The following is a 13,366-nucleotide window of genomic DNA, read 5'->3' on the forward strand; positions in this document are numbered from 1 at the left end:
ACAAACAGTGGCACTGCAGCCTGTAATTATTGTTCATCACATTTGTGCAGCTTTTATCCCTGAAGTAGCTGGCGTAGTTCTATGTCTCCCAAAAGATGCAAAGTGCTAATGGCATGTATTTTCAGTGTGTGTGTGGGGATTTGGAGGGGGGGGGGTGGTGTCAGGCAATCACAAACGCACACACTACTGATAAACAGAAGTTGGTTGGTTGGCATTGGCATAGTGATGACGCGAGCTTTTATTTGTTTTAACAGTGTCACATGAGCAGCAGGTGGAGGGCTTGCATCCTACGCATGCATTATGGCTATCAAACACCCCCCGACCGTTTATTATTTCGCCATGAGCTGTGACCGTGTGCTAGCACAGAATCTTCATAAAAACTATCGACCGAAGCATGAAGTTTGCTTTACTGGCACCAACCGACCCGCGTTGCATTTGCGGCAAACTGTGGATCACCAACATGGATGCCATGTCCCCGTCCCCTCTTTCTCCCCCCATCTTTCATCCGTAAATACCCCATGACATTTACAAAATGGCCCCCCTAAGCTCCAACCCCCACACTGTGTCTGTGTGTGTGTGTGTGTGTGTGTGTGTGTGTGTGTGTGTGCGCGTGCGTGTGTGTCCGCCTGTCTGACTCTGAGTCCTGCCGTGACCGGTCCGGGAAGCAACAGAGCATGTCAGGATTCAGCTACTGTCTTTTTCGTACTGCAGCCTCAGTTGGTTTCCCCGCACACAACACAGGACGCGTGCCTCTCGACAAGTCCTTTTGTGTAGAGACAGTGGAAACTTGAAAACGCTAAAGATACAAAGCCATGCATTTGGTGGCTGCATTTGAAAGACTTTCCTTGAAATAAATCACGGCACTCAAGATCAGAGGCCAGATGAAATTGAATAAATCTGCCATAGTTTTGTTGCCATAGAGAACTGGCTGCAAACAAATCATGGCCGAGTCAAGCACTATTGTGATACGATTGCATGGTGTTTTCCCACATTAACACAAATGCAAACAAATGAGCTCGGTCTATTGAGTTCTGTGGACGTGTCTTAGGTGTACGATTCTCTTGTCCTCCATTGCACATGGCAAAGTAGTTCAGTAAATCAGCCCGTCACTAGTGAGTTACAGTAATACGATTCTTGACACGGGTGAGAGTGAAGGATGAACAGTCTCTGTCACTAACTGTCATATATAAATGAACACTGCCATATGTATTTGGTTTAATATCAATAATATAATTCAAAATAACATACCTTTGCACACACCCAGTTTAACCGTTGAATGGCATCCGTCTTATTCTATTGCTCTGGTCAGGAGCTCAGTTTCAGTCAAATTCAACAATGCTTTTTGTAGTATTGAAACATTTTCTGACCTTTGCCTGTTGCTGGAGGACTTTACGTACTGCAAACCACACTGAGAGGCATCCCTTTGCACCAAACTGACCTGTGAATATTATAAACCAATGTGCTTGCTACAATCAGTTGAAAATGTCTAGAGCACTAATTAGTTAATGTCCCCTATCATGTTCCATCCAGCCGCCGTCCTAAACCCAATGTCCGCTATTCTATGTTCCCCAAACACTCTCCCTAATCAGACGAAAACACTACTCCATACAAGGCGTTGTTTTGTTTTTCCTCGAGCCACCTGGATCCTGCCTGTACTTTCATCTAACTGAATCCAATTTCCATCCCTCGTCCCGAGCGTAGTTCGAGCAGCTGGCCTTTCTGTGGATGGAGCGGCAGAAGTCCGGAGGGAACTACAGCCGCTACAGGGCGCAGACGGAGAAACACGTGGTGCTGTGTGTCAGCTGTCTCAAGATCGACCTCCTCATGGACTTCCTCAATGAGTTCTTTGCCCACCCCCGACTGCAGGTCAGCCCGAACATGTTTTAAGCAGGACAAGAGAGGGGGGGGGGGTCGGATGTTTTGTTTGCTGTAATATTGTTCAGTAGCTCCAAAAGCTGAGGTTAAAGCACAGGATTAATTTGTCGGGGGCCCGGATCAAACCGCCGTCTCATTCATGTCGGAGCAGATGTGTGCGTTTGCCCGGGGTTGCCTCCTTGTGTGCACACCTCGCCGTTCCATAATGGTGTGTCTGATTTGATTTGTCCTCGACACTTCAACGGGCTGGGGTTATAACGAGAATCAGGTTAGGGGAGTCATTAGAGTCCTGCAGTCGAATTGTGTGTTTTTGCATGTAGTCCTTTCACTTGGATCTTTGACCTGCACTGGGCCCTATCATATACTAGTTTCAGAGTGACGCCAGATTGAATCTGGCAGGCATTCACATGAACATTGGCAATGCAACAAGAATAAATGATAACCTGTAACCGTGTCTTGCTTGTGTTGAAACAATCGTTAATATAAATTGTGTGTGATTGTGTAGGACTACTATGTGGTGATCCTTTGCCCGGCAGAGATGGATGTCCAGGTTAGGAGGGTCCTGCACGTCCCTCTTTGGGCCCAGAGAGTCATCTACCTGCAGGGTTCAGCCCTCAAAGACCAGGACCTGATGAGGGCCAAGTGAGTCACTGCGACCAGAAACAACAGTCCAGAGTCAGGTTTTATGGATGTAGTTTTTTTCTTCAAATTTATGTCTGTAGAGGCATTATCATCAAAATAATTTTGCAACAAACCAGGCCTTAAAAAGCCCTGAACAGACCCGAGAGCCACATGTTGAGCTCATAATTAATACATAAAGCACATGCAATGTGATAGCTTTGAAGAAGAAGAAGTAATAGCTGTAATTGCAGTCTGAATCAGAATGCGTTCTGTGTACCTTTTGGCTTTTGATGATCCGGCCTCAGCAACTTCAACTGGCTTTGTCACAGGGAAAGAAAATAGTTATTTTTTAATCTCCCCCTCTCCTCGCCTTCTCCTTTCTCGACCCTGAATGGCGTGGGCTTAAAATATTGGTTCATTTTTTCTGTTCTATTGTCCTGCTTTTTTTTCTCTTTTGTCCTCTCCCTCAACAACATGACAACACCCTCCTTCCCATGTCTTCTCTCTTCATCGCTTCCCCGATTCTCTGTCTCTCTCTTTCTCTCTGTATCTCTATCGGTTCCGCTCATGGTCACATGGCTCTACTAACTGCCTGCAGGATGGACGATGCTGAGGCCTGCTTTATCCTCAGCAACCGCTTTGAAGTGGACCGCATTGCTGCTGTACGTTCCTATCTATACCGAGACTGCTTTCCTGATGATGCTAATGATGCTGCTGATGATGATGATGACAAATTGTTTTTAGTTTTCTGGCGTGAAGTTCTCCATAAAGAAATCCTCAAAGCAGCTTTGAAAACAAGCTGATTCAGCTCAGTGCATTGGCTTGTTGTTGGGATGGTTGGGCATAATTCCACCAAAACACTAATTAAGTAAACAACTGGAGCTGAGAATAAACACAGGCTTAACACAAAAAGAAAGGAAATCGTATTATATGCAGGCATATGTGTGCAAAACAAAAGAAAGCACTGTACTAGTACACTGTACTAGGGGCGCAGTGGTACACAGCACTGCATGTCATGATAAGCAATAGGTCTGGTTTTCACACAAGGATTTTGGTGCTGAATTGTAATTACAGCAGAAATCCCTTTGTCTCCAGTACATCATAACAATAAGTTGAAATACCTGCAATGTTTTGTGTTTAGCACGGCACTAAACACAAAACTTTGCAAGTCCATGTGAGCATGTTCTCAAAGCATCACTGTACTCCGGAGGACGGCCTCACACAGCACTCGTGTTTTTACCTTTGCTGAATCTTCACAGCCAGTTTTTCTCAGTACACTCTTCAATGCTTCGCGGCACGTTTTGTGCGGCGTTGGATATTTGTGAGTAGAATGATGTCTGAATGATATTTCTCTGAAAGGTTGCAAGGGCCATTTGTTCGCCTTGAGCAGTCATTGGCGTAAGGGGGTTGTTAAGTAAGGAGCTGCAATCGGATGCCTTTTAAAAGTGGGTTTCTACCTCTCTCTCTCTCTCTCTCTCTCTCTCCCCCTTTCTCCCTCTCTTCCTTCTTTTCACTCCATCCATCTCACTCCCCTTTGGCTCCAATTTTCTCAGGATCATCAGACCATCCTCCGAGCCTGGGCGGTGAAAGACTTTGCTCCAAATTGCCCCCTGTACGTCCAGATCCTCAAGCCGGAGAACAAATTCCACGTCAAATTTGCCGGTGGGTGAAGTGGTGTGAACTCACAGACAGGGAGGAGGACTTGAGACGTGCCGGTCCGCCCGTTCGGAAACAACACTGCGGTTGTTTCATCACATCAGAATACAAACTGAGATGACACGGACTAAAAACACACTTCATGGCGCAGTTTGTAACTAGACGGGTGATTGGGTAAATATTTTGGTTTGGTCACTGCTTGATCCGATGAGACGTCCTATCTTTACCCTAGTCATGTCCCCCTATTTACCTGTCCTAGCTTGATTCGTCTGAAAAATGGCCTTTTTCTCTCAGCTGGTGGTGCTGGAGTGGTCTCGGCCTGGCAGAAAGCCCTCCGGGGGATCCTGTGAGTCTCCACATTGCCGCTCAAAGGGAGACCCTTCTTTTCTCTCTTTGCTCTGCAGCAGACAACAGTCAGTCATCCCCTGAGTGAAAGAAGAGAAAGACAACTCTCTCTCACCCTTTCCTCACACGTCTCTCTGCCTGCAGCAGATTCTAGCTTGCCGCCCTCATCCAAGCTGTCTCCATCAATGATTAACATTTTACTTGGCAAAGAGGGTCCCCTTCTTTTGAGGAGCTCTGCCGCTTTGCTCCTCCGGCAGACGAGCACTGCCCCCTTTGTTCCTACAGCGCTGTTTAAACACGTCACCGCCACAGCCAGACTGAGGCCCCGGCTATGAGTTTGTTGTTAGATGTTCATTCCTGATTTACACTCGCTGTGTGTCATGTGGTTATCTAACGGCTCAGCAGGGTGAACGCTCAGGCACGCATGAGAATCGCTTATTGTTGTCTCACAATGGCTTTATATTTGATCAGATTTTCACAAAAGTTCCTTTTGAGACAGCAGCCACTGCCGAATGATAAACTCCCTGCAGGAATATTTTGTAAGAAAGCACCCTAAAGTTCACGATGGTAATGACTCAAAGTCCCCACCGCACTCTGGGAGGTCACAAGTATGCAGCCATTAGGACGTCAATGTCAAGTTCAGACAGCGTGGTTTTGAGACAACTTGGAATTTACCCACCAAGTGCTGGTGTGATTGGAGGCATTAATGAGTAGGAGGCACGAGATTCATTTTGATACACGGCCTAAACAGAGCTCAGCGCTCATTTGAAATGAGTGCTGCAGCGGGGCAGGAAACCACGGGGCTGCTGGAGGAAACACGCGTAGTTTGTCGATTGTGTGTCGATTGATTATCTCCCCGGTTTGATTTTTTGAATAACAACGGGAGCGTGGCTCCTTATAGCTGCATGGAGTCTCATAGCAGCTCGCTCGTAGAAACGCCTCACTGATTTAATTAGGTCAACCCGTGTTCAGGTCGTGATTGTACTCCTGCGCGTGCATATCTGCACACAGGTTTGATACCAGTCTAATAGGATAGGTACAAAGCCCCACATCGTCTAATTGAGTTTGAAGAGAAAAGTGTGTGTGTGTGTAGGTCTGAGTGTCCAGTGTTTCAAGTCCTGTGATTGCAATTGGTTTCTCTCCTGCTGTGGGCCCAGGCACCTGAAGCCTGGAAGGCTCGTGTTGAACAGTTGGAAATTGGATTTTGGAGAAAAATCTCAATTTGGTGTGTGATTACTTTGACTGTGTCTTTGGGAGTGTGTGGGTGTGGGTGTGTAAGACACAGACAAAAAGAACGTCATCTAACAACTGTGAAATGATTGAGTGAAAAAGTCACACAAAAAAAAATCAGCGACTTTGTCTTCTAGCCGGCGGGCTTTCAGGCGCCCGGTTCAAAGCCAGAGGAACATCGGTGCTTCAACAGAAGATCCACACTAAGGGGGTTTTAACTGTCGCTCACCTTGCTCGCCATCAGGCCAACACACAGACCTGACGTCGACTTATTAAAAACTGCAGTTACATCTCAGCCGGCTCCTCCTGTCTGCCTGAGACTGATGCTTTCAGGCTCTGGCGTTCTTTCCCAATTATCTCCTCATCCAGGGCACATTTCGTGCAGTTAGGACGTAGCTCAACATTTTCGGTGAACACGGCAGCCCTGATGTGCCTGCGTGCTCATCACTGAGGATAATGCGATCAATAATTACACAGCTGGGGGAAAGCGGAAGCTCCCTGTGCCCGATCCACTGATTGGTTCACTACAAACGCGATCGCCCCATTGGTTCTCCTTTCAAAGAGGACGCCGGGTGGCTGCAGGTAAACAAGAGGAGTGTCATCTCTGTTTGATCAGAGAGGCTTTATGTCATGGCCGTTTGATTTAGAAGCTGTTTAATAAGGCTGAGACTGAATCGATGACTTGTTTCTTCCTCTCCCAAAGAAAAAAAAAAAAGTAGAGGGGTTGCTGCGGTGACATAAAATTAACCTCATTTGTTAATTGTGTAAGTGACACAGTTTACAAGAAAAATCAAGCATGATTGAGTGTGGGCTTGTGCCTTTGTAGGTAGCAGGTTGCCGCCATATTGACATAATCATAATGGAATCGCATGAATCACTGTGTTTGCAGCAACAGAGCAACACAGCAACCATTTCTATTGGAATAGTAGTTCCAGTGAAAACTGTTCAAATTGTGTGTTATACTGAGAACTAACCAGGAAACTGTTTTCAGAAAGACATTCACCTGATGTTCTGTAGGCTGGTGTTTAAATATTGTATTGGTTAAGGGATTAATCAAAATACTTCTCAACCACATTACCAAAAATATAAAACAGTATTTTATTTGATTATTTAATAATTAGATCATCAATCGATGATATATATATATATATATATGTTGAATAGAATAATAGTAATTTTCTTACTCTTGTGTCTCGTGGAGGCATAAACCTACCACAACGTATCCATCCAAACATCAGCTGATAAAATTCAATTTTCATGACCATCACATCCAATCTGTGACCCTTTCCCACCTGAATTGATTAAATGAATTCATCCTTTCTTTGTCACACACACACACACACCCACACACACACACACACACACACCTCTTTTGCAGAAGCACATTTCTATTCAATGTGGCTTTTGTTGGGCTCAGAGTGGAAACATTTATGGAGCATAACGTGTTTGCCGAATGATTTCACTTTGCCCTTCTTGTTCCCTGTGTATGCAGATCATGTGGTGTGCGAAGAAGAGTTTAAATACGCCATGTTGGCTTTAAACTGTGTGTGCCCCGGTACATCAACCCTCATCACTCTATTGATCCACTCCTCCAGAGGCCAGTAAGTTCACTTTCCTTTCTCCCTCCCAGTCCCTCTTTGATAGATGCAGTGAATAGGAGCGAGCCGCTGGTTTCCTCACCATCACCCAACAGTTTTATTTCTTCCAGAACGGCGCCCCAAGAGGCCTTCAAGCAACGTGTAGGAGCCTTTCAAGCGCTCAACAGGTAGGTAGGATTATCTGATCTGCATTCACACCTCGGAAATAGTGTGGTGCATCTGTGCTCGATCCGAATGCTCTGTCAACTCCCATTGTCTGCACATTGCACTTTGTGAGGTTTAGTTGTGTTTGTTTCGTTGCCCCTTAGATAAAGGTTTGGCGCTGGAGTGAAAATAAAAAGCACTATTAACCATTAGGGAACCATACTTTTTGTGTTGATTCATTTTTGTTGTTGGAAATCCCGATCAAGATCAACTATGGCTTCTAAAAAGGCTTCCTCATTTCAGAGGCCACTACGTAAAAGTATTTTTAATATTTTCTTTGTTGGTTTCTGAAAGATCCTTGGCCGGAGTCAATCCCAGTTGGCATTGGGCGAGAGACGGGGTACAGACGCTATTCAGTCAAACTTTTATACTATATTTAAGTAACTTGTTATTGAAACTTTTCTTTTGGTCACATCTTGATCATTTATTTCAACAATTTTTAGACAGGCCCACGAAAGTCCAACATTGGCACACACACAAACGTATTAAAATAGGCAAAAAGCACAGAAATGTCTCATTGATTTGGAAAAGTTAAAGAAATACTAATAGTTTATAGCTTGCGTCTGATGAGTGCAACATTTAAAATTGTGGTGTTTCATAACTACCCTTCTATATCTGGATCTGATGCCATTTGGTTTGTTGGCCGTGACGATGCTACATGATTTGTCCTCCCCCTCCCTGGCCTTACACTTAGTTTCCGTAAACTGCAAATTTCCTTTAACACTTGTTTATGTAATGCGGTCTTTGTCGCAAGCCGCCCACATTCACACTGCCTCCACAACCTTGCTTCATGCATCACCTCTTTAGCCCCCGTGTCTAGAACCATGTCCCCTCGGAGAAAGATGCTGTCCACTTAGCGGTGCGAGTGTGTTCACCTGGACGTGCTGTGTGTCCATGCGCACATCCGTGTGCGGATGGAAGTATCGATCCGCGGCTCTCTGAAACCTTGAGTGGAAAAAGTGTGGCCCCGGTGCAGAGCTGGAATCTTCAGGCCACGTTTCCTAAAGGTCGGTCTTTCCCTACTTGGTCAGTAAATCCTGCTTTCTACTGTCTCAGGGAGGGCGGTGGATGTTCGGCGGACCAATGGCACAGAACCTACCGGCGCTGCTCAGCCAATGAGGTGCATCACATCCGCCTGGAGGAAAGTAAATTCTTTGGGGAGTACCAGGGCAAGAGCTTCACCTTTGCCTCCTTTCATGCTCACAAAAAGTAAGTCATAATGTGAAAAGGCCAAGAAGTGAGAACCTGCAGCATTCAGAGCTGACCCTGTCCTTGCAGATACGGAGTATGTATGATTGGAGTGCGCAGATTGGAGACCACCAACATCCTGCTGAACCCTGGTCCCTGCCACATCATGGGGGCCTCTGACACGTGCTTTTACATCAACATCTCCAAGGAGGAGAACTCGGCATTTGTCAGGGGCCACAAGGAGCCGTCGTGGGGCGGGACGGGAGGAAATACCAGAGGAGTGCCCCAGACAATCTACCACGGACTCACCCGCCTGCCGGTCCACAGTATCATCGCCAGCATGGGTCAGTCCGATGTGCACGCTTCACATTCCTGCACTGGGCTTCTGTGTGCAGCCTCTGCCAAGCCTGTCGTTAATTGGTTTTAGAGAGCAGCACCTGCTGGAACCAGTCGGGCGGTTTTAAAGGCACTCTTTGCTTCTCTGGGATATTACCATTTGTCTGAATATAAAGTCACACCCGAGAGGAGCAGTGAGACGGTGCAATCCTGTGGTTTAACAAACGCCCCACCTGGTGGTCAATAGTGAACCTGTACAGCTCAGTGTTTTCCAATTGCTTTAATCCCCACAGTACGTATTATCGCAGGGGGGCGGTGCAGACCCACTCGATGATCCCTTGCGCTCGATGATCCCTTTCTCACAGGCACAGTGGCCATCGACCTGCAGGACTCCAGCGACAGCAGCCCAGAGGGCCAGGACCCGGGCAGCACCGCCCTAAGCGGCGGAAGAGGAAGCAGGAGGAGCTCCAGGGCGGAGATGGGTGGCGCTAACACCCTGGCCCTGCCCGCCATGGGGGAGTCCGCCGAGGAGAGGCGGCACAGCATCGCTCCTGTGCTGGAGCTGGTGGACGGAGTGACCAACCCCACCTTTGACCTGCTCGGCGACCAGTCAGAGGACGAGGGGGGAGACGAGGGCAAGGAGGACAGTGACAGAGACGAAAGCGCCCACTGGTGGGGTCAACACTGCGAGTAAGTGATGGGGATGTCGTTGTGATAGTGGTCCATGGGTATGTTGTAGTGTAGACTCACTCCAGGGTGAATGTGGGATTGTGCTTCAGGTGGGTGAAGGGATACCCGCTGAACTCTCCGTACATCGGCAGCTCGCCTGCGCTGTGCCACCTTCTCCGAGAGAAGATGCCTTTCTGCTGCCTACGTATGGACAAAGTAGGAGATTCAAATGGCTCGCGGTCTTGACATCACGACTTCACCCTGCTGTCCTCCTCAGTGAACCCTGTGCATCTCTCCTAGGCTTGTCACCACACCCTTTTTGAGGATGCCCGATCCTACGGCTTCAAAAACAAGTTGATCATTGTGTCGGCGGAGAGCGCAGGAAACGGCCTGTACAACTTCATTGTCCCTCTGCGGGCCTACTACCGACCCAGGAAGGAGCTCAACCCCATCGTGTTGCTGCTGGAGGGCATGTGAGGAGACACTGTTTTGCCATGATTGTGAACATGGCATCGAACCGAAATATGCTGCACGTTGATGTTGCTTAAAGGGTATGCAGTGAGCACAACGACCTTGCTGCAAATTTGTGTTGCTCAGCACAATAGATTCCTCCTTAAATAACCAGTGGAGGAGATAAACTGCAATTCAAGGTCCCCGTAAACATGATTTGTGACATGACAAACACTTTCAGGAAGGTAAGCGCCACAATCATGCGTCATCTGTTGTGGCTGGTGCACAAACACAGTCAGCCAAATGAGGGTGGAATTCAATAAAAAGGCAATAAAATGCTGAGTCACTCCATCGTAGTGCTGTTATTTTCAGCTTTCTCTGCAGGCAGTATGGCCGCGTTGTGTTTCCCGGTGTCCGTGGGGGACGTTCGGTCTCCAGCGAGTCTCGAGCGTATTTGTTGTTCGCTTCTTTCAGACCCGAAGCAGAGTTCCTGGAGGCCATCTGTTGGTTCCCCATGGTGTTCTACACGGTGGGCTCCATCGACAAGTAAGAGCGACCACGGCTGCACATCACGCAGATATTTTTTCAACTGCCGCTCGACACTGACCCCGCGCCCGTCCTCCTCTTTCACCCATCACATCAGTCTGGACAGTTTGCTGCGATGTGGAGTCACTTTCGCCGACACCATGGTGGTGGTGGACAAAGAGAGCTCCATGATCGCAGAGGAGGACTACATGGCCGACGCAAAGACCATCGTCAATGTCCAGACCCTCTTCAGGTCAGCTTTGCACCAACTCGCTCTGCCATCGCACACGCCATCTTTAAACTGGGTTTCTTTTTTTCAGTGCGCATCATTCTCTGTTTCTCTGTGCCAGGCTTTTCCCGGCTCTTAGCATCATCACAGAGCTCACCCACCCAGCCAACATGCGCTTCATGCAGTTCAAAGTCAAAGACCATTACTCTCTGGCTCTGTCCAAACTGGAAAAGGTAAAAGCTTTTTATCATCAAACTTTCGCTCTCACGTATTGTCCTCAATAGAGGCTCAACCAGAGGCTCATAATGAAAAAACACTGATAGCAGATTATTATGAAAGCCATTTTTTATTTAGTAATCTCAATGTCATTATAGTCTTTGATGTTGTTTCTCTCTTTGTAGCAGCTTATATAATATCCCCTCGTGCATCAAAAAGATGTAAAAATAATTTACATACTTAATCTAATTTAAATCTTGGATTGAAATGATTGTGAAAAAAACGTTTTTTGACATTTCTACCAGTGTTGCCTCGCAGCAAGAAGTACTTCATGTATTTTTCTAGCTTTTGGACAATACCCGTTTTAGAAGGTTTCCCTCAAAGTGTTCAGAGTGTTATCCGTTGCCTAGATGAATGCTCAAATAGATCTTTTCATGTCTACTACGACTAGTATAATGAAAGGAAATTCTCTGTGTGTCTGTGTGTTGGACCTGCAGAAGGAAAGGGAGAAGGGATCCAACCTGGTGTTTATGTTCCGCCTGCCCTTCTCTGCAGGGAAGGTGTTCAGTGTCAGCATGCTGGACACTCTCCTTTACCAGGTATCTCAAACTCCTCACCCAAACTGAACGGGCGCATTTAGTCTCCTACTGTTGACTCATATAACGTGCTCTCCTCTCAGTCGTTTGTGAAGGACTACATGATCTCCATCACCAGGCTGCTGCTGGGTTTAGACTCCATGCCTGGCTCAGGCTTCCTTTGTGCTGTGAGTACCCAGGACACAAACGATTCAGACAGTTTTGGAGTAATAAGTGGCCCCGAGGCTGATTGTTGTTTTGTTTCTTTCTAGATGAAAATCACAGAGGACGACTTGTGGATCCGTACTTACGGCAGGCTCTACCAGAAACTGTGCTCGTCCACTGGAGACATCCCCATCGGCATCTATCGGACAGAGGCACAGAGACTTCCTGTCTCTGAGGTGTGCTGCCGCTCATCAGAGTTTTGAGGTCACTTAAATGAACAAGAGGCAACTTTAACGCTCTGCTAGCGGCCCCTACAGGTCGTAATGTTCATTACATCAAACAATACAGAAGAATTGGAGGAATAAACATAACACTAATGTTATTTAAGCATCTTCGAGACTCTTATAAAGCGCTATGTACATCCAATTTATTATTATTAATATTATTATTTACATGTTATTGAGAGAAAGGTCACTGTCAATTTATTTACCTACAATATAATATGAGGGATAACAAGAAATGAATCATTGAGCTACTTGAAAAATGCCACTCATATTACAATACTCTAACAATGTTTTTAGAGTAAATCTATCCAAAAGTGAAGTGAAGGCACAGTTGTGGGGACAAAATTAAATAATTAAGTTCTTGACTTGTGTATCACGTGAGATACACTGTAGATATGTGACATAAAGTACCTACAAAACATTATTGTATAGCTTAGTGTCCTATACAAGAAAAACTGGGGGCATCCACAAAATATGTTTCAGTATTTTTTAAACATGCAACATGTGTATCTTGTTCATCAATGATTTAATTCCTATTCTTAAAGATTACCCAGAGAAATCACTGGTGAGGGACGGACGTAATCAAATTTGTATGATTGAAAGAACATTGTGTGTGTGTGTGTGTGTGTGTGTGTTCCAGTCCCAGGTGTCCATCACAGTGGAGGACTACGAGGACACCAGAGAACCCAGGGAGCCCCTGTTGTCCCGGACAAGCGCTCACCGTAACAGCACCTCCTCGGAGCCCATCTCCACCTCCTCCCACTCCTCGGACCACCCGCTGCTTCGGAGGAAGAGCATGCAGTGGGCACGGCGACTGAGCAGAAAGGGGGGGCGGGGCTCCAGCGGGGCCAAGGGGGGTCCGGGCAGTGCGGCGGAGAGGATCAACCAGCAGAGACTGACCCTGTTCAGACGCTCCGAGAGGCAGGAGCTCAACGCGCTGGTGAAAACCAGGATGAAACACTTGGGCCTTTCTCCAACCGGATTCAGTACGTTTGTTCATCTCTTAATCTCAAGTGCACTGGAGGTTGATTAACACGCAGTACATTTATTTACAATTTTGATACGGACTTCTGCATCACTCACCTCTCTTCTTCCTGCGCCAGATGGGATGACAGACCAAGGGAACAGACTGTCTTACATCCTCATCAACCCGTCTCCAGACACCAGACTAGAGCTGCACGATGTCGTGTGAGTACACAA

The 13,366-nt window shown here is 46.7% G+C and overlaps 1 protein-coding gene across 1 annotated transcript in view; it reads left to right on the forward strand.

The window, feature by feature from the left end:
• kcnt2b (potassium sodium-activated channel subfamily T member 2b) overlaps nucleotides 1-13,366 on the forward strand; it is a 28,180-nt gene that overhangs the window by 13,473 nt on the left and 1,341 nt on the right. Inside the window, exons 11-29 of the mRNA XM_037476886.2 lie at nucleotides 1,702-1,866; nucleotides 2,381-2,517; nucleotides 3,095-3,158; nucleotides 4,050-4,158; nucleotides 7,220-7,328; nucleotides 7,436-7,492; nucleotides 8,586-8,738; nucleotides 8,808-9,061; nucleotides 9,419-9,743; nucleotides 9,833-9,938; nucleotides 10,023-10,195; nucleotides 10,647-10,718; nucleotides 10,816-10,950; nucleotides 11,048-11,159; nucleotides 11,640-11,741; nucleotides 11,822-11,905; nucleotides 11,990-12,118; nucleotides 12,807-13,152; nucleotides 13,270-13,354. Of these exons, the coding sequence (XP_037332783.2) occupies nucleotides 1,702-1,866; nucleotides 2,381-2,517; nucleotides 3,095-3,158; nucleotides 4,050-4,158; nucleotides 7,220-7,328; nucleotides 7,436-7,492; nucleotides 8,586-8,738; nucleotides 8,808-9,061; nucleotides 9,419-9,743; nucleotides 9,833-9,938; nucleotides 10,023-10,195; nucleotides 10,647-10,718; nucleotides 10,816-10,950; nucleotides 11,048-11,159; nucleotides 11,640-11,741; nucleotides 11,822-11,905; nucleotides 11,990-12,118; nucleotides 12,807-13,152; nucleotides 13,270-13,354 (2,717 nt within the window). The remainder of the gene's footprint in view (nucleotides 1-1,701; nucleotides 1,867-2,380; nucleotides 2,518-3,094; nucleotides 3,159-4,049; nucleotides 4,159-7,219; nucleotides 7,329-7,435; nucleotides 7,493-8,585; nucleotides 8,739-8,807; nucleotides 9,062-9,418; nucleotides 9,744-9,832; nucleotides 9,939-10,022; nucleotides 10,196-10,646; nucleotides 10,719-10,815; nucleotides 10,951-11,047; nucleotides 11,160-11,639; nucleotides 11,742-11,821; nucleotides 11,906-11,989; nucleotides 12,119-12,806; nucleotides 13,153-13,269; nucleotides 13,355-13,366) is intronic.

Source organism: Pungitius pungitius, chromosome 12 (genome assembly GCF_949316345.1).
Source record: "Pungitius pungitius chromosome 12, fPunPun2.1, whole genome shotgun sequence".
Taxonomy (NCBI): domain Eukaryota; kingdom Metazoa; phylum Chordata; class Actinopteri; order Perciformes; family Gasterosteidae; genus Pungitius; species Pungitius pungitius.